Source organism: Gossypium hirsutum, chromosome A10 (assembly GCF_007990345.1).
Source record: "Gossypium hirsutum isolate 1008001.06 chromosome A10, Gossypium_hirsutum_v2.1, whole genome shotgun sequence".
Classification (NCBI taxonomy): domain Eukaryota; kingdom Viridiplantae; phylum Streptophyta; class Magnoliopsida; order Malvales; family Malvaceae; genus Gossypium; species Gossypium hirsutum.
Genome location: NC_053433.1, coordinates 4,354,555 through 4,379,869, shown reverse-complemented (window position 1 = coordinate 4,379,869; position 25,315 = coordinate 4,354,555). Strand labels below are relative to the sequence as shown.

The 25,315-nt window shown below is 34.4% G+C and overlaps 4 protein-coding genes across 13 annotated transcripts; all 4 read right to left on the bottom strand.

Annotated features, from left to right (window-relative positions):
• Positions 1-64: 64 nt before the first annotated feature.
• LOC107937512 (solanesyl diphosphate synthase 3, chloroplastic/mitochondrial) lies at positions 65-5,447 on the bottom strand. 3 transcript variants are annotated; one of them, XM_016870408.2, is made up of 12 exons: positions 5,311-5,447; positions 3,934-4,023; positions 3,544-3,624; positions 3,379-3,450; positions 2,937-3,068; positions 2,751-2,837; positions 2,598-2,669; positions 2,427-2,512; positions 1,776-1,908; positions 984-1,073; positions 680-778; positions 65-461 (listed from the first exon to the last, which is right to left on the bottom strand). In XM_016870408.2, the coding sequence occupies exons 1-12, from the start codon at positions 5,323-5,325 to the stop codon at positions 282-284; spliced, it is 1,137 nt and encodes a 378-aa protein (XP_016725897.1). In that variant the 5' UTR covers positions 5,326-5,447; the 3' UTR covers positions 65-281. The 3 variants fall into 3 exon arrangements, with proteins under 3 accessions (XP_016725897.1, XP_016725896.1, XP_016725898.1); XM_016870407.2 differs by lacking the exon at positions 5,311-5,447 and adding an exon at positions 4,667-4,956; XM_016870409.2 differs by lacking the exon at positions 5,311-5,447 and having other exon boundaries at positions 3,544-3,568.
• Positions 3,178-6,242, bottom strand: LOC107937513 (transcription termination factor MTEF1, chloroplastic). 4 transcript variants are annotated; one of them, XM_016870411.2, is made up of 5 exons: positions 5,311-6,242; positions 3,934-4,026; positions 3,544-3,624; positions 3,379-3,450; positions 3,178-3,283 (listed from the first exon to the last, which is right to left on the bottom strand). In XM_016870411.2, the coding sequence occupies exon 1, from the start codon at positions 6,240-6,242 to the stop codon at positions 5,325-5,327; it is 918 nt and encodes a 305-aa protein (XP_016725900.2). In that variant the 3' UTR covers positions 3,178-3,283; positions 3,379-3,450; positions 3,544-3,624; positions 3,934-4,026; positions 5,311-5,324. The 4 variants fall into 4 exon arrangements, with proteins under 4 accessions (XP_016725900.2, XP_040935565.1, XP_016725901.2 ...); XM_041079631.1 differs by having other exon boundaries at positions 3,544-3,568; XM_016870412.2 differs by having other exon boundaries at positions 3,934-4,023.
• A 650-nt stretch (positions 6,243-6,892) lies between these two features.
• Positions 6,893-14,209, bottom strand: LOC107937510 (uncharacterized). Of its 3 annotated transcripts, none has more exons than XM_016870399.2 (8): positions 14,006-14,209; positions 12,744-12,993; positions 12,318-12,441; positions 11,350-11,693; positions 9,469-11,263; positions 8,611-8,852; positions 8,403-8,512; positions 6,893-7,263 (listed from the first exon to the last, which is right to left on the bottom strand). In XM_016870399.2, the coding sequence occupies exons 1-7, from the start codon at positions 14,059-14,061 to the stop codon at positions 8,444-8,446; spliced, it is 2,880 nt and encodes a 959-aa protein (XP_016725888.1). In that variant the 5' UTR covers positions 14,062-14,209; the 3' UTR covers positions 6,893-7,263; positions 8,403-8,443. The 3 variants fall into 3 exon arrangements, with proteins under 3 accessions (XP_016725888.1, XP_016725889.1, XP_040935562.1); XM_016870400.2 differs by having other exon boundaries at positions 8,399-8,512; positions 14,006-14,177; XM_041079628.1 differs by lacking the exon at positions 6,893-7,263 and having other exon boundaries at positions 8,024-8,512; positions 14,006-14,175.
• Positions 14,210-18,040: 3,831 nt separating this feature from the next.
• LOC107937499 (CBL-interacting serine/threonine-protein kinase 23) lies at positions 18,041-23,571 on the bottom strand. Of its 3 annotated transcripts, none has more exons than XM_016870388.2 (15): positions 23,001-23,571; positions 22,309-22,371; positions 22,150-22,221; positions 21,945-22,052; positions 21,391-21,471; positions 20,973-21,026; positions 20,757-20,882; positions 20,405-20,494; positions 20,189-20,308; positions 19,977-20,102; positions 19,768-19,884; positions 19,543-19,599; positions 19,386-19,460; positions 18,511-18,589; positions 18,041-18,232 (listed from the first exon to the last, which is right to left on the bottom strand). In XM_016870388.2, the coding sequence occupies exons 1-15, from the start codon at positions 23,178-23,180 to the stop codon at positions 18,147-18,149; spliced, it is 1,434 nt and encodes a 477-aa protein (XP_016725877.1). In that variant the 5' UTR covers positions 23,181-23,571; the 3' UTR covers positions 18,041-18,146. The 3 variants fall into 3 exon arrangements, with proteins under 3 accessions (XP_016725877.1, XP_016725879.1, XP_016725878.1); XM_016870390.2 differs by having other exon boundaries at positions 18,041-18,268; positions 23,001-23,570; XM_016870389.2 differs by lacking the exon at positions 18,511-18,589 and having other exon boundaries at positions 18,041-18,268.
• Positions 23,572-25,315: the final 1,744 nt, after the last annotated feature.

Sequence of the window (25,315 nt, the reverse complement as noted above, 5' to 3'; positions counted from 1 at the left end):
GGTGAAAATCAACTTGTGGGATGTCATTTGTAAAGAGTAGAACTAGATAAAGCAATCCAACATAACCCATGAACACTTCTGCACTGGCTTAGCCTAGAAACTACAATTTACAACAACAAAATTTATTATTATGAAAAATTCTGTAACAACTGAACCTTAGACTCCTCCAAGCAGGGGATTTCCCCTTACCTTGAAGGAACAAGGATTACAACAATAAGCAAAACCTCTGGCACAATGCATAATGGATTGGTACAAGTCCACAGCCTTTTCTCTCTCTTATGTCACTTGTTTCTTGTGATTACTCTTTGAGTGAGATCAACTAGTGCCCGCCTTGACCTTATTACGTTCTCATCATTACTCTCCGGTAGAGAATCAATTGCTGCAGCAGCAAGATTAGCATGCTTCATGGCTAGCTCTTTTGTCCTCTCCATACCATGACTCTTCCCAAGGTATTCAAGGGCCTATATTTTTCATATATTTATCAGCTCAAGTGAATTTTGACAAAATAAGGCTCATATAATTGCAAAACCATAGGTAGTCAAGAAATCAGATGTAGAAAGCACAAAAATAAACCTCCAAAAGTTTGATTATAGATCGTATGAAGTGTAAAAGAATACCTTCAGAAAGAGAAATTGGCAAATTCACAAATTCTATGCATAGGTTGATTACATATACTTACAATCTCAATGTTTTCGGGGTTGTCAAAACCTTGATAAACAATAGCATGTAATTGTGGAAACTCTTCCATGGCAAACAAGATTGGAGCTGTTACAATTCCCTGCAACATCAGATGGTTGTGATAAATGATATAGTCATCATCATGCAAACCATTTAAAAGCATTTTTGTGAACCTAGTATGGACATTTACATAGAAGGAATTATGATGTGCCTGCCTATGTAGTTTACAATTGCATGTTTCTATAAACTATTACCAGCTTAAAGCCATTTAATATTTGCATAAGACATCATGGATAGAGAATTACCTGCTGGATGTCAGATAGAGAACCCTTTCCAAGGGAAGCTGATGTGCCGGTGAAATCAAGAACATCGTCTATCAATTGAAATGCCAATCCCTGAAAAATAAAGAGATAGTTGGACCATACAAGAAGAGGAAAGGGAAAGTTGTAAATGATGGAAGATGGATAAAGGACATCAATAATATGTTGATTGTTCTACAGCTTATAGCTAAAAGTACTTATAATCTCAGTTGCTCCATAATCACCACATGTTTTACCAATACATGATATGATATCTCTTTAAAATTATAGTGTCACACACTTGCAGAAAGGGACAACCTCAGATTTGGTGGGCCATGTTGTAATCAAAAAGAAATTGGCAATTGCATCAAACATCATTGAGCCAGACCTATCCTTTATGGGTTAGAAAATCACTTGGAAGTCCATCGAGTATATGAGGCTTTTATCCTTCAGAGAGGAAAATAGAAACAATGGGAATATTCATTTTCCTGTCCTCTTAATAGACCATCACCCCATATAAAAGGGAAGTTCTAAACTGATTTGTGCATTCATTATTTTAGGAGTTAGGCTTTTATTGAGAACAGAAATGTAATTAATCAGTTTATATTTATCAAGAAAAAGGAGTTTGGGTTTATGCTTTACATTACTTAACAGTTAACACCGATTCACTATCAACTAGCAGGGTTTAGTTGCTTAAGAGGTTTTGTTCGTGCAAAGCATCATTGAAATCTAACTCCCAAGAAGATCTAGCAATTTATGATGAGTTGAAGAAAGTAAAACTTAAATGAAAGTACAAACCAGATTTTTGCCATACTCGAAAGCCAACATTGCAACTTCAGCTGTTTGCCCAGCAAGAAGCGCAATTGCCTTGCAACTGTTTGAAATCAAGGAAGCAGTCTTGTAGTATGTCTTTTGCATGTAATAGTCCATGCTGCATCATGAAAAAATTGTTCTAGTTTCAGTTAAATACAAGCAAAAGATCCTTAAACTCAAAGCAGGACAAGACAGATTTACCAATCAGCAATTATTTGAATGGAAATGCATGATAAAAGAAAAAAGGAATTTTTCTCACTCATATAGCACAGACTACACATTCCATAACAGTCTATGACTAACAGTAAGTGTTATCCGCAAATATTAAAAGTTTGTACCGAAAGATGGCCACCAAGTCAACAAATAAAGTTAGTATTGTTTATAAGTTACTACAGAGGTTTTCCTAAATTTTTAAGCTTTGCAGTAACATTAGACTACAGTAAGTTCTAACTATTATTCACTTATTAGATCAATAAAACACAAGCATAAACAAATGAAATCATGCTAACCAGGTTACCTAGCCAGCCACTAAATGATGGCTATCACGGGGTCTAAACCTAGCAGGACATCCAAGTAATTGAATAGAAAACAGGGGTGACCAAATAACGAAATATTACGCATAGTAGACCAGCATACCTACAACGTTGTTCAGATGAAGTTGTCATTTGCATGGTTTCACCCATAACCAGATTCTCCACAACTGTTGCTACTAATGATACAACCTACAGATATTGAGCGTACTGATTTTTAACTAGCATTTGCAGATACCTCACAGAGATCATGCAAATAATAATAAATTAAAAGCACCTCCGTATTTTTTAAAGCAGCAAGGGCCACACAAGCTCGAGAAAGCAGAAAATCTCCCGCTAGTACAGCCAACTGGAAACAGGAAAAGTTTAGCAATTGCTTTAGGCTAGAAAACTTTTCTGTCAGTTGCAAGAGCAATAAAAAGAAAGACACCTTATTGCCCATTACAGCATTCAATGAACCAATACCACGTCTTTTATCCGCATCATCCAAAACATCATCATGGAGGAGGCTAGCAACCTAGATGATGAAATGACCATGTTAGACTAAAGTGAATTTATCAACAAGCTCCAGTGCATGCAACACAAGATAAACAAAATTAAATGATGACGAAATGACATGGATCATCTCTGTTATCTCAGCTATAGACTGCTGTCTTGTACGTAATTCAGTTGTCACAATATCTCCTACACCACCACCAACTGATTCAGGTATATGAACATTCAAAGCTGTAGCCATCAAAAGCAAAACCTGCATAGAACATATACAATAAATTTCCATAAAATCATTTGTACGTAAAGCAAGCTTCTTTGATAAAAAGCAACAGAGATCAAGTTTAGCTTCCGTCAAATGGGTTTTTAATTTGGAATGAGCCAAGAACGAACTGGGGCTAACGAATGCTACAAGAGTAGTTCATCTATGAATTTTTGTATTGTTCCCTTCCCTAGTGCAACCTATACGCAATACTGAGCCCACAGTAAAAGCAAAAATAGAATTACCATCAAAATTATGACAATCTGCCAGTAACCTCAAGATTACCACATCCGTAAAAATACATTACCGTGGGACGAAATCTCTTTCCTTCCACCCCCAATTTGAAGAAGTACTCAGCAGCTGAAGCAAGCTTAGGAACCTGGATGACATAAACATGCAATTTTCATTTGCTTTCCCACATAAAGAATGTAATAAACTCATTCCATAGACATGAAAAAGAACAGTGTGATACCTCAGCAATAACCATAGCCCGCAACCTGTTAGCGACAAGTGACAGTTCATCAGAAACAAGTGAAAATGGATCAAGTTGTTCCTGGAGGAAATGTCTTGCCATCTCAATATTGCAGTAAACAAAGGCGAGATAGAAGGAGAGGAGATAAACAAACTAGTAGCCAACAATTAACAATAACAAACACAACAGAGAGGGAAGTAATCAACTTAAGGCCAAAATAGTAGCATTTGTTTCATATTTGAACATTAGAAAATTTAACACACTAGAAAACTTCCTATCCCTGGATAACCATGTCTCCTGTCCTAAAACTATAAGAAAGAAATTCGGTAAATGAACAAAAAAAAAAAAAAACTCGCAAATTGTAGAAGGATGAGCAATTTAAAGGATAACCTCTATTAGAGAGCTACTCTGATGAATTTGCCGTCCAAGACCAAGCAATGAAGGAAAACTCCAAGAAAGAGTTTCTCTGCCACTACGAACCTACTAATCCCCAGAAACAGTAACAAGAGAAAACATTAATGATCAATACAATTATTTCATTAAAAATAAATTGATCAAAAGAAAGAACCAGAGATGTAAAATATCTATTATAATACAAAAATCAATGTAGAACATAGCTATAGTCCTCTCAGAGGAATCTTCTTTGTGGCTCATTTGATTCAGTAATCATATAAACCCATCAGGCATAGAGATCATTACCAATCTATAGATTCACTATATCAACTTTACTTTGACTATAAAGAAGTAGCTTTGAGCACCGATTCCAATCATTCCGGGTGGTGACAACACCATTGCAATTCAAATGTGCAATGAATACATGCTTTAAGGACTATTATCATTAAAACCCAAGAAATAAAACACAGTCTAATAGAAAGGGGAAAAAAAAGTGCCCTTTCAGCAAACAGAACATCTGATTCATTCCCTAGTTAATTTGCATGACCAGAGGTGAAACAGATTAATTCTTATTAATTAACAAAAAAATAATTTTTAAAAAATGGAAACAAAACTCTGAAACAACTTAAATTAAGGAGCAACTGAGAACTGTCAATTACATATTTCCAGTGTTTCAAAACTCGAAGAGAAAGATAAAGAAAAAGCAAAAAGGTAAGAGTCAAGGTTTAACCTTTATAGTAGAGTAAACATATTGATTAGAGAGAAGGAATAGAGAAGGGTCAGTTCGACGAGAGAGAACGAAACCAAACAAGCTCTTTCCGGGAGTTGTACGAATCCTAGAAAATCCCCGGCAAAACAACATCCTCACCTTGTCTCTCTATCTCTCACTAACACTTTTCCAGGAACCCAAACAGAAGAAAAACCCAGAAAATTAAACCCTTTTCTTTGTTTAGGAAATCTGTGGGTTTATGTTAGGAAGCAGCCAAGACCTAGCAGTAGCTGAAAGTACAAAGTCTGACCCGAGCACCTAATTAATAAATGAAGCACCGCTTTAGCCACGTATCCAAAATGAAAGCCTTTCCTTTGCTCGTAATGAAAAATCTACCTTTTAGCTTAACTAATTAATCTAGACAAAATAGTGATTTTTTCACAAATGAGAATATCATTAAATATGTTACATTATGGGATTTATTTCCAATGTTGAGTAAGGTTTTGATTTTATTTTATTTTATGATAAAATATACTAATAAAATATATATTATTGACAATAAAGCAATAGTTAATGGAATATCTTACTGCATTTTCCTTTACAAAAGCATTGTATGACACTGCCAAATTTACATATGAAACAAAGTTCATAAAGAAGAGAATTACATATATGATCATCATCAGCTATTTGCCCCATTGTTTCTCAGCAACTCTTTAAACTCATCATCAGTGCTTTTTAGCATGTTAGCCAAAGGCAACTTAACCCCACTTTTTATGGCTTCAATATGCCTTGGTTTTATCCTCTTCTCCAAACTAAAAGCAAAGAACTGAGGGAATGCTTTCAACTCCTCCAAATCCCCATTCATCTCCTCTTTAAAGTACTCGAATTTGGGCTTGTAGTTGTTTTCTATGCTGAAAGTGAACAACCCTGGGCACCTCAACACCATACTTTTAGCTCCACTGGTTGAAAACCCTATGCTTTCCAAGAACTTGAGTTTGGGTATTAAGGTATGTTCCACACTTGAAACCAGCAAGACAGGGTCTTGATAAGCCAAAGCCTCTAAATCTCTAAACCCAAGCCTTTGGAGATAGAACAAAGCTGGTTTCAACTGGTCTCTGACACTTGAAGTGAGCAACCTGGGACACTTGTTAATGACCTTCCTATAGTTATTTTCAGGGACATTAAGGTCTTGGGAGAGGAAACTGAAAACTGGGCCAAGCTCAGCTTTGATGTTAGAGGTTAGGATTTGGGGGCACATACCAAAGATTCTAGGGAAGTCCTTTTGGTGAATGCCTTTAGATTGGAGGAACGAGATGATGGAATTGAGGGAATCAAGGGAAGTGGTGTGAAGGGAGGGATTGAGAGAGAGGGCTTTACCTGAGTCAATGCCCATGATTTCTAGGCATAAGATTTTCTCCTTGATTTGAAGGGAGAGATTATGGTGAGCTGATGAGTAGAGTGGGTGTTTGTGGAGGAGGCTTTTGGGTTTGGATGGTAAATGAGTGTTTGGTTCTTGGGAATTTGTGGGAGAAAATGAGGGTTTCTGAGAAGAGATGCATAGGGAAGACTGGAATGCAGTTGCAGCTGCTGCAGACATGGTGGAGAAAAAAGTGAGATAGGCTTTCCTGTCTGAAAACTAATCTTATTGGTCTTATTTGTATGTTATGTGGCAATGACACGTGGCGATTGGGTTGAAAATTGATTGGATGCAGCCAGATTTCTTTTAGATGACTAAGGCGGATACGAAGTGGACCATGTAACATCCTATCTTATTACAGTTAAACTCTTTAATGTATCCTCATATTGTATCGAAATTGAAAATTTAATCATCACAACAATTCAACAATTTATAATAAAAAAATAAAAATTCAATTATTTAAAATCATGTGTTAAAAAATAATTGTACTATCTTAGACCAAATTTGCAATACTGCAAACGTAAATCTTACGATCTAGAAAATAATGTAGCAATTTGATGTATGCCATTATTGTTAACAAATTGTCGTACATTGATAAATGAACTCAAACTTTAGGTACCACATTGTAGAATTTTAAAGTTAAAGCACAATATTGCATAATTTATAATTCATGAACAAAATATGACATTATCACATAGAAATGTCTGTAAACAAAATTCATGTTGAAAATGGTCGACCATAAACAGGATGGTCAATTGTAATGACAAAATTAAGAGAGAGAAAAAAGAGAATAGTTGGGTTCTGAGCAGAGAGATAAAACCATGTCAGCATTACGTAAAGATCAAAATCTTATTAAGGTTGAGCTAACTAAGTTTACAATATTCTCACTATCTATTACAAACCAAAACCCAGAAGAATTGAAAAACAAGAGCTTTGTTCTTAACAGCAATGTTCACTGTCACATCACTGATCAAGAATAATAACGTTCATAATACTGAGAAGAACCTGCTTAAATAAAGCAAAATAGATCCTCTATGCAGTAAGAATTGACACAAAGTACTTTACCATGAAATAAGAGTTTAACAAGAAGGGACATTAAGAAATGACAGAACTTCCCCAGGGCTAGTGGCAGCAGTTCCAGTGGCAATGACTGAAAAAGCTTTTCCAATTTGCTTCAACCGTTGAGAATGCTTATTCCATCCTACATGACATTGGCATACAACACGAAGATGAAAGCCAGAGGATAGACATAATTACAGTTAAAGTAAGCCATTGTTAACAACAGATTCTATCATGGAGACATGACAATCACATTTGCAGTAGGATTGCATGTGTTGTCCAAATTTCTTGTTTTACTGAGCACACAAGTGATGCCATAATAACACGCTTCAGGTTATAAAATCATTGAATTTTTTTTAATAGAATTTTTTTTTTTGGGGGGGGAGTTAGAAGAAGGTTACATGCATTGCTGACAGATGCCAATTAAATTTGTATGCATGTCAGTTAACATCTTTTTTTTTTTTGAGCTCAAAGAAGGATGCATTTTTTACTAGATTTAACTCTCTGACACTAAAATAATGCTACCATATTATATTTTGTGTGTCCGTGCGTGTCTTCCTTATATTTTCCTGAACTCTTTTGAGATTGGCCATGATTAATGAAAAAGCTTTTTTTCTTTAATAATAGGCATCAATAACCTATTTTCAGCATTTAGACTTCCAAAAGTTCAACCCCAAACCACCTATTTCATAGTGTTGTTATATAGGAAAATCAAGGGCTTTTCACTGCCATTAGACTTGCAAATTATACCAGACTTTTCACAAGAGCATTGCAGGTATAATCAGATTGATAGTAAAGATCCTCCTTGCTTTTTTGGTGTCAACAAGATCCTTATCAAAACAGTCAAATATATGTAAATAACTTTAATTTCCTACCAAAAAGATATGCTTATGACAGCCGTGTAACCAACAATAATAGCTAGCACGTATGATCACTCCCCATTGAAATAAAAGTTTATTATAGTTTTGTCAATCTAAGATCAATTATGCTGATCTTTTTATACATAACATATACATTGTAGATTTGGACCAGAATAAAACATGGATAATTTCAACTACTTTTTCACTTCTAGAAAACAAAGGATATAGATATATATACACATATGCATGTACTGCATGCGACGCACCACACTCCCTAACTAAAATTTGTTTCATACCTAGAAGGATAAGACCTAAACTTCCAGGAAGACGATCGAAATCCGTTTAGAATAAGATTACATGAAGAAAGATGCATGATTAGATGCAGCTACAACCAATCATTTTACATAAGTGACATACTTACTAGCCATTGAAGATGTCTTCACACGTCGTGTCTGGCCATCATTATTGCCCGTGATTTTTGCTCATAGGACGCCGTCGATGGAGCTTTTTACCAGGAGTTTGGTGATCATCCTGCAAGAGAAAATTAGCAATGGTTGAGGAAATGAAGGGTAACTGTAGTAGCCTGTAGTCCCAAGAACCACCATATTCCAGTATTAAGACAAACAAACCTTATACAGCGATGCTGCTGACTCAGACTGTACTGTCTGTACAGGCATATGCCCCTGTGACCGCAGGGCATCCAAGGCATCCAATGTCAACTGCCATCCACAGAGTGCAACAACATCAGCACTGGAGCCACTACAGCCAGCAGCAGCAACAGTTCCATTCACCCAGGGGCAGAATTGGTTGTGATGAATAATTGGATCAAATTCTACAGCTTCTTCATAATTGCTTTCTCCTTTTGGGGGACCTAAAAAACAAGTAGTCTTGATAAGGCATCCCGAAGAGAAAAAGAAGGGAACTGGAAATGGATCACCTTCAAATTTTCATACAGTTCCATGAAATATGTATTCCAACACAAACCAAAAGTCTGAAATGGTTAAACTGAAGAAGGTAACTTCAGTCAGAACTGAACTGGTACAATTTTCCTTGCACATATGGTACACTGATAAATGCTAATTACAAATAAATCTAGCAACCAATAGAAATAAGTACATGATCCAGATAAAAGTATGATTAATTCCAGCCTAGAAGTCAAATTTTTATGGTACCGAGACTAGCTCATTGTTACTGCTTCAGTAGGCTGGGTGAAAGAAATTTCAAAACAAACCAGAGGGATTATGATTGAAACCTAATGCAAGTTAAAGGAAAACTTACATCATACCTGGGCACCAAAGAGGGGAATCTTCCTTTTGTTTAATAGCCAGTTCTTAGATGAATTAGATTTGTCGCCTTATTTATGTTTTATTAAAGTGAAATAAATAAATAAATAAATAAAAAGAGGGTTAAACTACCCAATGAGCCTTAGAAGTAAATCAATGCAAATTGGTAGCTAGGATCTACCAAGTAAGGCACATAGAGTTTACCTATTCCATTTGCAACAGCAAAATCTGACTCTGGCTCAGGACAGTTGTTTATGGAAGATGATTTTCCAGCATCTTTTTTCTCTTTCTTGGGTGTTTCATTACCAGAATACATATTAGCATTGCAGGACAGAGAAGGATGAGCACTGTTATCTGGGGCTAGTTTGCAGCTTTGGCTTATCTTCTCACCACTTTCAACAGACTCTGCTTTGACAGAACCATCAACTTTTGAGCCACTGTCAGCCCGCCCCAAGGAGCGTGACAACATTTCCTGGCTGTCACCATGAGGATCCTCCCTATTTATTTCACCAGGGACAACTTCATCCATCAACCCAGGATCTGGAGCAGATTCACCAGTTTGACCCTGATTTTCAACATCTTCTATTCTGGGTTCCACATCACCAACTACACTATCTGTTCTATGCACAGACACATCTGCTCCATGAATTTCAGCTTCATGGCTGGCACACATACCAACACTCCCCCCACTAATTCCAAAACTAAGCCCATCCCTAGCTTGAGCTGTCACAGTTTCAGGTTCAGCATTGAATATTTCCTCCCCGTCATTTGTACTGCTGATGCCCATTTCACCTGGAACTTCCTCTGCAGCTGGTTGGAAACAAATACTCTGCTGAGCTTGATTACTATAATTCAACTCTGATGTTTCATTCATGTCAAGGTGGCCATATGTACTAGATGAGGGAAAATGAATATCGTCAACATCTCCGCGATAATTCTCAACACTTTCCATAGAGTCACCACCTGCACTGTGACACAAAGTATCCATAGCAATGACAGAGGACGCACGCATTGAATCTCTCACTGACGGGATTTCAATAACCTGGTTACTTCCTTGCCTAAACAGAGCAACTCTATTGCCACCATCTCCATGAGTTTCAAAACCCACCGAATGGCTTGGGCCTGCCTCAGAGGAATCTCTTGGATATGGTGAGCAGTAAGTATCAAAAAAATCTGAATCACGGGCACGTTTGGAAGGGCCAGCAGAATATTGTCTGCAATCATTGAATTTGTCACCATCACGATCAATCACAGTTTCTTCAACACTATCAGCCTGTTGTGTGCATAACTGTGGCCTATCATCTGAACTGGCACCTATTTCCAAGCTTCGCTTGCGAGGACTAGGGCCCCGTGATTCATAAGAAGCAGCTCTATCACCAACCTCACTACCTGATGGTTGCCCAATCACTAGATCCCGACCCATGTCTGCATCATTCATATTTCTGGATGATGTGGCTCTACCCAACTTATAGAAAGACAGACCCCCAGCCATTGTAAGATTCAAATCAACATCTGTTTTTGGCACCAATTTTCTCTCATCAGTCGTTCCTACTTCATCACGGTCTTCAGTCAGTTCTTTCTCTGGATCATCAGCAGCAACCCAACCACTAATTCCACTGGCTGCACTTAATCCACGTGTCAACCCCATTTTCTTGCTTGTGTCAGGGATATCAATGTTGTTGGGAGCAACACGAGCAGGTCGAGGAACAGTTAAAAAATCCAATATCCTGACAGTAGCACCACATAAGCTACAGTCTAACAAAGGCACCCTGAATGAAGGTCGTGACTCCATGACTAACACTTTATTTTTTCCAGTGTCCTTGGCTGAAGGAGCAAGAGCAGTTTTGTTTGTTCCAGGATCCTGTGAAAGATGAACCTGTGCTCTGTTAGGGCCAAAAGAACATCCATTTCTAGCTGATTGAGCAGAATGTTCTTCACAGTCTTGAACATTTAGAAGCCATCTCGGTTCCCATCCGCACAAACTTATGAGCTTTTGTGACTGTAAAAGAGTAAAGAACATAAGAACATAGAAACATTGCCAATTACCAACAGATAAAACACATTAAAATATCTTAAATATCTTACACGAGAATACAGACAAAATGCACCATCTCGAGTAACATCAAGTTCTGGTACATTCTCTGATCTGGATTCAAACTCTGACACATAATTCTGCAACAGAGAGAGAAGGCGATCAACCTGTGGACCCCGAGAAACTCGCATATGATCCATTGCAGATGTAGCAATTATAGGAAGAGACTGAAACTGCACAAGTCCATCACATCTATCCTTGTATCCTGCAATTAGGGCAGACTGGGGCGTTGGAGGGAATTGGACCAAGCTTTCTGGACAGCTGTTTCCTCTCCAAGGACAAGAAACTTTGTGCCCAATATCCAGCTGCTTGGAAAAGGCCTCACCAGCATCCTCAACTTCAAAGGCGGAAAAACAAAAAGAAATAAATGAAGTGTTAGGAAAAAAAAAGGAAAAGAAGAGAGACCAAAACATATTGAACCATTAGAAATGCACTGCTAACAAAATCTTGTTAACTGCAAACCCCTCAGAAAAAACATCATTGATGATATTACCTTCAGATAGCCAAACAACCCAAAACAGTTCATTTACCTAAACAAGAACAACTGTTACAGCTACTGACCTACCAGAATAAGTAAGCTAATGTAACAACAAGTCAAACAAATACAAATGGTTCAGTTCATCAATTCCCTAGCTGATGTAAAGAAAAACGAAAGGAAGCAAAAGCAAGTATTTAGAATTAACCATTTTAGAAACACACAAAGCAAACAAAACATGAAGGTTTCCTAAAATTTATTTTTCTTAGCTAATACCGTGTCAAATTATTGTCACCAAAGTGAGTTATTCCATTTATCTGTCCATTACATCATTGCTCATCTATTTTCTTATATATAATTGAGCAAATCTTAAAGCATCATTAAGTAGAAAGGTCGGAGAGTATGTGATGGTCTTATTACAATGATTATATATCCCCAGAAAGAAGAAAATAAAGAAAAGGAAATAGTTGAATTACAATATCTAACCTTCAGAAGTAGGCCACGATGGGGAGGATGCGAAATGCAGGCATGCCCCACATGTTTCACATACAATTTTATCAACATCTATATTTACCCAACCTCTTTGAGCACAAGCCAATGAACTTGCAACCTACAATTAATTTGAAAAGCAGCAGTTTGCTTTAAGATCAGATTAAGCATATTCAACAACTAAAAGAAACTAAACCTTTTACATGCTTGACTCCATGCATATGCAATCACTATAAAACCCAGGAAAAACTTAGAAGATTGCATGAAAAAGAGTCCATGATGTCCTTTGTGATAAGGCAATTACCCAACTGTGATGAATATTAAAGATCAACACAAATAAGACAAAACCAGGTCAGACAAAATGCAAACTCCACTGAACTACATTTCTACTAAGTAGATGCTGCAGCTAGATCAAGTGTGTACCTTAGGCTTCCCAAACCAATTCATAGGCTTAAATGTAGCCAAACGCCTGAGAAGATCCCCTCTTTCCCATGGTCGACATGAAGTTCTAGATGATCCAAGGGCAGATCCACCAGCACTAGTACTGAATGAAATCCGTGGAGCTTGGGATCCAACACAAGATTGAGAAGCAGCTTTGGAATTTTGACCATGACCAGACCAATCCACACTGCCAACATTTGTTGGAACAGCAGGTGAGGATGCCCCAGCAGAACTGTTAAAGAACAAGAATCATCATTTTTTTCAGAGTTCATAACGTAGTAACCATAATAGGACTATTTCTCTAGTTGGCCAATAAGCACAATTTTCTTATCCCATATCAATTGTTGGATAATTGATCATTGAAAGTAGAGAGTTGATACTATCTTTTTTCTTCTTTTTTTACTAATAAAGGTACAAACAATAAAAAAATAAAGAAATTAAAGAAAACTGCAATTAGGCAGGCTTTTTTGCACCTATAGCCATGCAAAAAAGCATGTCATGGATGGGAACCAAGTGTGGGCTTGATCAAATGTGCGATGCCCAAAATGGTCTAAGGCACTTTTGTTGTCTAGCGCTAAGGGAAGTTAACCTGTCCCTTATTGGTCAGTTCTTTAAAAGGAAACAAAAACTGTCCTGCTAATGAAATGACATGTTCCTAGCTGAAATAGATCCAGTTTCCATCCTCTATACCTCTACAGTTAAATTAAGCAAAAAATAGCATAAACAGTGACTTAGCGGGTTGACAACCAACCATACAAATGACGAACAATATCTTTTCTAGATTATCATCACTTCTATGGAAAGCCATTATTAGTGTGTACAGAGATAAAAGCATAAACCTAGTGACCTACTTAAGACTTCGAAATGCAAAAGCTTTTTTTTCCCTTTTTTTTTTGGCTACATAAATGCAAACTAAGTTTAATTAATTGTTTTCAATTTTCCCTTTTCCTAATTTGGATTCAAATAAAAGTACGCCAAAGATCAAATTTAGGATATCTAGCCGAATTCCACCCCGTATGGCTTGTTATTCACTTTCCAGCAATTTAACAAAATCTCAACCATTTTCCCTTACCAAAACACATCGAACAAACCTAACACTAACCCTAAAAATCACACGGGAAGACAGGAAACAAAATCCGAATATTCACCTAAAAAAATGGATTCTGAGGAAAACAAAAGGAAACCCTAACTTGAGAAAATTGAGATTGAAAAGCAAGTAAAAGGAGAGTAGCAAGAGTTGGTACCTCGCAGCAGGAGTGGGATCTATGGTCCCACCAGAGCTAATGACCTCTTCTCTCATTGCTGCAGCGCCTTCGCTCCCTTCCTTCCTCCCTCTTTCGGCCTAAGAGTAATAGTTTTAAAACCAAGACCAACCGAGTCGAAACTCGTTCGAATTTGAAACCCGAGCGCTTGACACTGTTAGCTCCAATTTATAGCGCGAGTATATATACTTGCCAGGCCGTAACACGAGTTTTCTTTTTTAATAGTGATGGGTCGGACGTTTTTCGATGTATTTGGGCCTACCAAGCCTCGCTTCTTTTTATACGAAATGTCCTTCAATCAAGTTGCACAACCCATTTTAAAAAACTTTAAGCCCCGCCATTTACTATTTAAAAACAATAAAATATCATAAATATTTTTTCATATTTATATTTTTATGAATTTTAATTAATTTAAGTTTCGCCGGCAGTTCAGAAAATTTCTTGCGCAAACCCAAAAAGGGTCAGTTAATAACGGTAAAATTTAAACAATATTATGGGTCAGTTTATTATTGAAATCATCGTTTATAAGTGACTTTGAAAAAGATAAAATATTTATTTTAAATATAATATTATAAAGTAAAAGATTTAATGAGAAATATAAAGATAGTTTTATTGAAAAATACATTTTTCAAAAGTCTAAAATTAAAAAAATTGGCTTAAAATTTAAATTTAAAATCAATATTTGGTTTAAAAAGTTATTTATTTATCAAATTTTTAGATTTAAAATTATAGTTTGAATTGAAAAGTGTTTTTTCTGATAAACACACCTGTATATTCAATATTTTAAATGAAAGATAAAAAGAAGATTAATTAAAGTATCCATTAAAATATACTATTCTTTTTAAAATCTTAAGTACTTTTTTTTTAAATTTTTAAAATTTCAAACAAACAAAAATTTACCGTCAAGTTATAAATTTAAATTCAATTTGTTTGTATAGGATAAAGTGTATAAATATAAAAAAAAGGTTTAATGATAAATTTGGTCCCTAACGTTTACATGTTTTGTCAAAATGACATTAATTATATTTTTGAGTCCTTTTTAGCTACCAACCTTTTTTTTTCAAACTACTTTTTCTAATAGATTTGATAAAAGTACAGCTAAAAAAATTAACGGGGATAATGATGTGGAATATTTTTAATGAGATGTAATTTATTACATAAGTAACCCAATAAAATAATTACATGTGAAAAGTAATAAAATAAATCATACATGAACTTAAAAAATAACTCTTAATTTAAAGAAAATAAGCATAATTATTGAAAAAAAAGTTTCGAAAAAAATGCATACGATTTTTTACTGAGAGGTTTCAAAAAAAATTAATAAATTAAATAGAAAATACAGAATGTGTGCACTCATTTTAAAATTTTTTTAGATAATTACATTTATTTTTTTAAAATTAAGAATTATTTTGTTTAACTTCGTGAATTATTTATTCATTTTCTTAACTTCTTATTGGGTTAATTTCTAGACCTTGATGTGGCAACTATCTTGATAATATATATGTCCCTTGACTGAATTTGGGAGGTTTTGCCATGGTTTTCTTCAAAATTATATCTAGAAAATAAAAAAAATCATTTTATTCAATTTGATTATCTTCTCATTTTAATCTAAAATCTTTGAAATTTTTATGAAATTAAAGTTAAATTTCACACCAAAGTCTAATTCAAGAGTACTCTTTCATATGAAACCAACCGTGAAGACTTGAAGGTGAAAATGAAAGTGAGAGAAAACATGGGTAAGTTATTTAAATTATTATGCTATGTTTATTTAATTGTATAATTTTTTGTGAATTTGCAAGAATTAAGCGTACATAATTATTTTCTATGTTTAAAAGAATAGAAGTATTGTGTTTATGTAAGAAGTGAATAGCGAATGATTTTTATGAATTATTTGGTGAATGATTTTAAGTGAATAATTGAAAGTAAGACAGTGTGAGTGTTTTTACTAATAATATTTTAATTTGGAATTAATTATTTTAAATGATGGAATTGTGTATTTATTATGTTGAAAGTAGTAAATATTTATTTTAAATATTTTTTGGATGAGTAAGTTGAAAAATGATTTGTTAAGTGATTAATTTGATAAAAGTTGCAAATTTTTTAATTCTAAGGGTTTGGTAGTGAAATCTGAAACATTGATGTAGTAACTAAATTATATGATTATGAAATATGAAAATTTGGAAAGATGAGCATAAAATAGTAAAGTTTGAAACTATAGGGGATAAATTATAAATATTTCAAAACATGAGTTTTAGGACTAATTTATATATTCGAGAATTTACAATTCTGAAAAACAGAATACGAAAGTTTAATGGTTCGAAAATCAGGGACTAATTTGTAGAAAATTTGACAATTTGAGTTGTACGGACTAAATTGTAAAATCTGAAAATTTCAGAAAAGGGACTGTTTTGCAAAACTGTACAAAATGGGGTTTAAGACTGAACTGTAGAATAAGAAATCTGTTTTTAATGAATTAAATTGAAGAATAGTAAAAATTTAAATTTTAATGACTAAATCGTAAAAACTATAAAATTGAAATTTTAGGGACTATTTTATCAAAACTGTAAAATTTGAGGAATAGAGCCTGTTTTCTCACTCCTAAACATTTAGTTATAAATTTGGGCATTATAATTATAAACTTGATTTCATGAAATATTTGATCAATAATTGTGTATAAAATTAAGTAACAGATATTTGAAATTAATAAGTTAGATTTGTTATGATTTGTATGTGATCCGAAATATTTTTTTAAGTTTATTTATACGAATTTATGATGAATTAGTGAGAATAATTAAAATTAAATCTTAAGATTATGAAATAAGCTCGGATGGTCAATATATGTATAAATTTTTATATTAAACACAAAATTGAATTTCAAATGTTGAAATTAAGTCTAATTATAGCAAATTAAGTGTCTGAATGTTATAAAAAAATTTGAAATTTTTTAATGTGACATTCTTTATTTAGACTTGTTATTGAATTAAGTAAAGGATGTTACAATCTGAAATGTGCTTGGGAACATACTCTAGGTCTCTCTATTGAGGTGTGCTTCTGTTGACTCTTGTTTTAATGTTGGCGCCTTTTTACTTGGGTCGCTCACGATTCACATTAGGGTTTTTCTTCTATCTTATTTTTGAGTAGTCGATAATTCTTGCATATTATGTTGGAATTAATCCTGTTGTTATTGTTATGCTTCCTGTTGGCGTAGTTAGTACTCTTAATATTGTCGAAATTGTTCTTAAAAAGCTTTGAACTATTCTTGCAACATTAACTATTGTTAGGGATTGATATCTGGGTTTTGGGTGGCGTAAGCTTGGCTTTTATAACTAAGGTAAGATACATAGTATTGTTGATATGGGTAAGACTAGGTGTAATAATTGTTAAAGTTTTGATTCATTTGGGTTTGATCTTGAGTTTGTCCATTAAGGATATTGACTTTTTTGGTTTGCCATAATGAGAAATGTGAAAATGGAAGTGGTTCACACTCACACACCAATTGTTGACACTATAATCGAAAGAGGCGGAGATAATGGTGATGGAGGATGGTTGACCTTCTCAGGGTAAGGCTAAGAGCCGCTGTAGGCAGTGGTTTAAACAATGTGATTGTAGGTTAATCAGAATTGAGAGAGAGATCCCCTTTCACAAACAAGCTTAGGGTTTATATACCTTTAGTCATGATTTTGAGGTGTCAAGTGTCATTCTTTTATTGGTGGTCTCAAATTAAGTTGGTCAAGTACTCTATCCCTATAGACTTATGTAAGATGGTAATTAGGCACAATGCCAATCACTTCATATGAGATGTGACCGTTAGTATTAAAAGAAGCAGTCCCTATGCAAGGCCCACATAGTTGAGGAGTTGTTTTTAAGGATTTTTCTGAAAAACAGTTCAGAAGAGTAGGTGGCTGAAACTAGAGGTATATTGGAAAAAAAATATGAAAGGGAAACAAAAAATTTCAATGCCAGCCACCAATTTTCTTTTTCCTATTTTTTATTCATTAATTGAACTAATAGGCATTGTTAAGTCTCCAAACAATAGAGTTAAATTGTATTTTAGAATCGCAAATTCCAACAGAGGCTAATATATAATTGGTACATGCATACGGTGCTTTACACACGATGAAGTCTACAACCATCGGAAAATGAGAAAAATATTCCGTTTGAGCAGCCGGTAACAAAAGTTTGCCCTAGAGAACTGACCAGATGCACCGTCTGTGGAAAACCCCGGTCATCGGGATGAAAGAGACACTGCAATCAATTGCACGAAAACCATGGAAGAAAAGGATCACCTAATATGGAGTTTATAATATGATACAACACTTCCTAACTGCTAATTGTTGACATACTACAAGCCTTCCACATTAAAGTCATGCATATACAAACTAAAATAGTGTTTGAATTTAGGTTCTTCAAAAAAATATCATAGGATGATAATAAATTTACACTTCAATGATATGTATGCTCTGCAAGCTGGTATTATATATACTAACCCTTCTTTTCTTCCGGTTTTCCTTCCTCTGTTGTTTTCCATACAATATCTTTTAACCCGGCAGATATATTATTATAGAACTGTAAATTTGAGAAAGCAGTGTGTAAAATTAAGGAAACATAAAGCTAGGAGGGGAAAAACAAAGGCGTTATTTCTAAACAGGGAACACCAAAGTGATATCCATCGCATGCTTTTACATGATGAGTGACCATGGTTATAGGTAAATTTGTAAAGGGTAAATTGCACTGGTAGTCACTCAACTATTAGTAAAATTTTTTTGTCACCAAATAATGAAAAGTTACAAAATGATCATCCAACTATTTGATTTTTTCTTTTTTGGTCACTAGCCATTAGAAATTACTAACGGGAAGATAACTTGGCAACTTTTTAAATTTGGTATAATAGCAACTTTAATTCACAATATTTATACATTGTGTTAATTTAGTCTTGATTTCAAAAAAGTTAACCTTCAACATTTACGCATTGTGTGATTTGTTTTTTTTTTTCAGTTTTACTTTTATTTGTGACATTTAGGATTAATTTTTTCGATACAATGTGAAAAACATTGAAAAAAAAACAAATTATATAATGTGTAAATGTTGAGAGTTAAATTTTTTAAAATCAAAACTAAATTGGCACAATGTATAAATGTTAAGGTTAAAGTTGCTATTATGCCAATTTAAAAGCTGGCTGGCTGATTAAAAAAGAAAAAATTGAATAGTTAGGTGACCAAAAAAGAAACTTATCAATAGCAGGGTGGCTACAAGTGTAGTTTACCCACTAGTAAATAAAACTATCCACTGGTATCTGACAGGCCTAGAACTTATATTCAATAAGAAAGTGTTTTCATAAGCAGCACTATATAAGTTCTAATACCTTGTGAAATTCCAGGGTATCTCCTCCAGACTTTCGAAGTTCAACCATGCAGACTGAAGGAGCCACCTGAAGAATCTGAAGATGGAAACAAGCAGGGTTAAAGGGGTGAAAACAGCTGAAATTATGCGCAAAAAGATAATGACTAAACGAGAGGTACCTCTGTTGTAACAGCCAAATGACCCTTTCGTCCGGGTTTTTCTCCTAACAGCTTAATCTGTGACATGTAAAAGAAAGTGAATCATCAAAAATCAGAAAATAATTAAGCATGTTATAACTAATATCTGGTGAAAGATCTAAAGAGATTTACAGTTCATTCAGTGTCCAATTGTCCATCAGATGTAGGACGCACAAAGATTAAATGCAGTTAAAATTTAGAGTAAACCTTATTGTTAGTTTTCTTCACATCAAAACCCAAGGGCAATGCAGCTTCCTCTATTTTAGAGACTATCTCATTTGCAGGACTTTTTGATGTGAATCTTGTTTCCCGTTTAACTAGTCCCTGTAATCAAAATGTCAAGAGTGCCATGGGTATTTTTCCCATTTTCTGTTTAGTATATCACATAATGATTTGAAGATACTTGGTTAACATACCATTTGCTTCTCAAACAGACAACTGAGGTCAAGACCCTGAGACGTCGAGATAAGTTGAAATGCGTTCATCATAGCAGGTGCTGCAGGCCTTTCTTCTCGTCGTTCAACGACAAGGTTTGGAGATCCCTGTTATCAAAACCATGTACACAGACTCATCCCATTGTACCAACAACACAAAACCATGTTCCATATGTGAAAAACACAACTCTTACCCCTGATTCATTGAAAATGGAATCCACATCAACAAGAGTAACATCAGCTTCCTCAAACTTAGGTGGCTTATATCCTTTCTTAAACCACTCATTCTCAAGAATCTCAGCAATTGTTATCCTCTAGTTTAATCACAAGTAGTAAAGAATGAAAACTATATTCATATACAACTGAAGAAAAAAAGGGGAAAACATGAAAAAAAGGAGAAAAGTATGTACAGTCAATGGATTAGGATCTAGAATTCTTTTGATTAATTTCTTCGCACTTGATGAAAACCATGGAGGACAATTGAAATTCGCCTTAAATATCTGCAGTCAGACAGGGGACTCTTTTAGAGAAAGCATTTTATATGCAGAAGACAAAAATCAAACTTCAAGTTGGTTGGTCACTAACATGACAACTAGGCTGATACAAACATGGCAGGTATCTTTTTTTCTTTGCTTATATGTGTACATGTGTTCTCTTTGATAATGATTTGGCACGTAATAACACATGACACTCTAGCAAAATTGTTTACTTTGAAGTAAAAGGAAAAAAGAAATTTGAGAGATAGAAATAGAGAACAAGCACCAGATTATATAAAGCCACTAAATTGGTGTCATCAAAAGGCAAGTAACCAGCCATTAAGACAAAGAGTATAACACCACATGACCACACATCTGCTTTAGCTCCATCATAACCTTTACTTTTTATCACCTAGAAAGTGATAGAAAAAGGAAGTAATAAAAGTAAAGTTAATAGATCATTAAGAAAAAGGAATCTTGCTTACAACAAAAGCTTATCTACCTCTGGAGCAACATAATTTGGTGTTCCACATGCTGTGTAAAGTAAACCGTCCGCCTATACAAAAAGGATCAAATAATCAGTTTTAGTTATTCTACCAGTATCTTATGAAAAGATGAACGATAAACACCCATCCACCAATGTGGTACGTGATGGAAACACCATTGCCATATGCTTCTACGGTTAATCACCTCCTTTGATACCCACAAAATTTAATCACCTAAGCAAAGGTCAAACCACATACATGCAAGGTGGACAAAAATGGTCATCTTTAACTCGTGGAAAAGCAAATGAGTAGTATAAGACTGCACAATTACGAAAAAGCAGCACACATAGAAGAAATCCATAATGAATATAAGATATTGTATAAATGTTATCACTTACAGAGAGAGGTCATAAGACAAGAAGACAACACACTTACTCGAACTTGTTGAGGTAAAGCACTCAAACCAAAATCAGAAACTTTAAGAACTCCATTAGCATCTAGCAGCAAATTCTCAGGCTGTTACAAAATATTATATCAAATAATTTTACATATTTAACTGCTATAGGCGAAAGGAGGGGTAAAAGTACCTTAGAGACGCCTGTACTAAGTGTCGGATTGCATTTTGTCCCATTTACTAAAAGAATAGGCAGATTAGTCTTTGTATATTAGATCAGAGACCGAATTGGTCATTTTATTAAAAATTTCATCTTTTTCTATCATTAAAATATGGCCCTTGTATGTCAACATGAAGTACAAGTGGCACATCGCGTATCCTTGTCCGGTTATTCCATCAACTACATCAATTTTTAGCAATACAAATAGATGAAATTTTTAACAAAAAGGACCATTTTGCTCTTCGAACTAATGTATAAGGACTAATTTACCCATTTTTTGAGTAGATAAGGCAAAACTCAATCTGATTGCTAATACAGCGGCCTCCATGGTACTTTTACCACGAAGGGGTAGTGAACACAAACTATATCCTACACCTTCAGGTCTCTATGATAAACACCTCTGCTATGGCAATAATCTACAGCATTAATAAGCTGATGAAAATACGTTCTAGCGTCATCTTCCTTTAATCTCCCCCTGCGAGCCTGGTATTGGTCCATAAATAAGATGAATGCCATTAAATGAATCCTGATAGCACTTTTCCAAAACAAAGGCGCATATTTGTAACTATCAATGTCTTACAATATTGTCAAAAAGTTCCCCACCAGTCACGAATTCTAGAACAATATAAATTTTTGTTTTGCTAGCCATCACCTACACAAACAATACCAGTGGAAGTCACCAAGAAGCATAGACAAGAAACAAGCAAACAAAGTAAAATAGAAAAAAATTGTGCCAAACCTCAAACATACGGATGACATTTGGGTGTTTAATGAGTTTCATGGTTGAAATTTCGCGTTTAATCTGCGAAGGACAAAGAAAAAGAATAAGATAGCATGTGCAAAGAACATAATAGCATCTTTCTTATTTAAAAAGACATAATGATAAATTTAACTCTTATTACATTTTTTGTCATTTCAATTCTTATTTTTCATTTGAACTAAATTTAATTTTAATATTTAAAAAAAATCGAATTTGACCAATATTTCCAAAAGAACTAAATTACTTTTTAAAAATAAAAATAAAAATAGGGACTAAAATATTATAATTTTAAATATGATAATTTGCATTTCAATCTACTTGAAAGTGAGATTGTCATAACACCAATTTTATAACATTTTAACTCATTCTGAATAGATTATGGGTTCAAATTTAATTAAAAAAATGTTAAATTGACAAAAAAATAAAAACTTTTAAAACTATTGAAGTTTGGTTCTTAAAAACTCATATGCTTGCTAGTTGTTTTAATACTCTGTTTGTCCTCCAAACAAGTCAACTTATGCTCACAATCAATGTTTGAGTCCGAAGAAAATCAAAGAAAAGGCAAGAAAGAGAAACAATAAAAAATTAAGATTACAAAGTCAATTCATAATTAGCATCCTAATTAATCCAAAACTAAAGACGAAAAGAATCATTCAAATAAATATAAATACCTGACTAATCATCTTGTGCTTCAAAACTTTTTCTTTATCAAGAATCTTGATTGCTACATTTTCTTGAGTCTCTACATTCCTCGCAAATTTCACCTTTGCGAATGTTCCTTCTCCCAACGTCCTCCCTAGCTCGTACTTCCCCACACGTGTCCTGCTATTCGAGCTCGTGCGAGCCGTCATCACTTTCTCTCCCCCCTTTTTTTTTAAGTTCCTCGTAATTTTCTTTTCAAAAAATGGGCATCTTTTTCAATTTTCCCTTTGTTTATATTAAAGCTTGCTGTCAATCAAAGACCTCTTTTTCTTCCATGGTTGCCACTTGCCATAGCTGAGACTTGGCCACCCTCATTTTGTTACCAAAAAATAAGAAAATAAAACTCAATTTATGAAGATTAAAATGGGAAAAGAAAATGTAGTTGGATAGATTAATGGGGGAAAATTTTGGAAAGAGAGAAAGCAGAAGAGTGGGTGAAGGTATCCCATGAAATCGGATAAATGAGCGGTGAAGAAAATTGGTTAAAGAAAGGGAACGAATGTAGATGAGCAATGAAAACAGCTTCCTTCATGGATTCGTTAGCAAAATTTCCCAAATCAGTTAGTCTATTAAAGCCTAAAGCCTACAGTTTGGTTAAAATATGGTTTTAGTCCCTGTACTTTGATAAAATTAAAAATTTAATCCCTATACTTAAATAGATAAATTATTTTTTCTAATTTAAAAATATTCATTCAATAGTTAACATTGTTAATATTTTTTTTATCAATATTTGTCATCTTGGTATGTTAGTTAGATTGATGCTGCCTATATTGACAAAAATAAATATATTGATAAATTTTAATAAAAATTACAAACAAAGATAATAATTAGACTAAAATTTTTAAATAAAAAATAAGAAGATTGAATTGTTAACTTTTAAAGTATACAGATTAAATTTCAATCTCAATAAAATTTATTGATTTTTAGATCATTTTATTCATAAATTTAAATTTTACATATGTTCATAATTGTAAGCTCCTAAATATTGGAAGGAGCCTAGGGCTTTGACCACGTACCTGTTGAAAAATGAGCTGACTACTCATAAGCAGTAGCTTGGTTAAGGGAACTCACCGGAGCTGTAGCGAAAGCGAGTCTTCATAAGGCAGTTGTCACTGCTTATGGACTCGAACTTGGGTGATCTATCCATCACTAGGATGAAACTTGGGTGAAACTAAGTGGAGGTCCGAACCGACTGATGTTGAAGAATCAGCGGATGAGTTGTGATTAGGGGTGAAATGCCACTTGAACACTATAGTTCTAATAGGGTCGGAAGCGTGTAAATTATTGTACTAAAAAATCACACAAAGTTTAATTCCCAGGGAAGAGAGGTGGATCCCAAGGATCTCTTGAATACCAAGTCTTTCCTTAGTCAGAATATCCCTTCTATAGTAATTTAATAGCACAATTAAATACTACTATTATACCCTCAAATATTGAAAGAAAAATAGGACAAGAAAGAACACAAGAGTTTAACGAGGTTCGGTAAATTATACCTACGTCCTCGGGCACTAACACCAGATGATAACTTTACTATCTCCAAAATATTACAAACAAATAGAATTCCTTAAGAATTCTCAAATGGGAGAAGAGAGAAAACTAAGAGAGAAAGATTGGTTGGGATGGTTGAAATGAGAAATGGTTAGGCCTATTTATAGTTGAGGTTCAGGGACTAACTTGCAAATGGCCTAAAAATTAGGGACCAAAATTACAATTATCCCATTCAATTTTAAACAACTTGCCTACCACTTTTTCTTTCGGTGCCACTTGCACCTCCAATTTTTGACTTTTCAACTCACCCTTTAATTGACTTTTCAACAATCTCCACCTTGAAGATTTGATTAGGATACTCACATCTTCACATACTTCCTTCAACTCACCAAATTTGATAAAGCTATATTTTGTAGTGCCTCCAAATGCGCTCTCGAGCGCCATACACCTGAAGGTGTTCAAATTTTCAAGATGTTAATCAAGTTCAAACAATGATTAAACTTGATTGTTGTTACCACCTTGGTCATCATATCTGCGAGATTATCTGCGGTCGGAATCTTCTGAAGTAGAATTTTTCCTTTTTCAAAGACTTCCCGCACAAAGTGATATCTTACGTCGATATGCTTGGTTCTTGAATGATAAACTTGATTTTTCGCTAAATGAATAGCGTTCTGACTATCACAATGTAGACTAATGTGACTTTGAACAACTCCCAAGTCTTTCAATAATCCATTAAGCCAAATAGCCTCCTTAACAGCTTCTGTAACTGCCATATATTCCGCTTTTGTAGTAGACA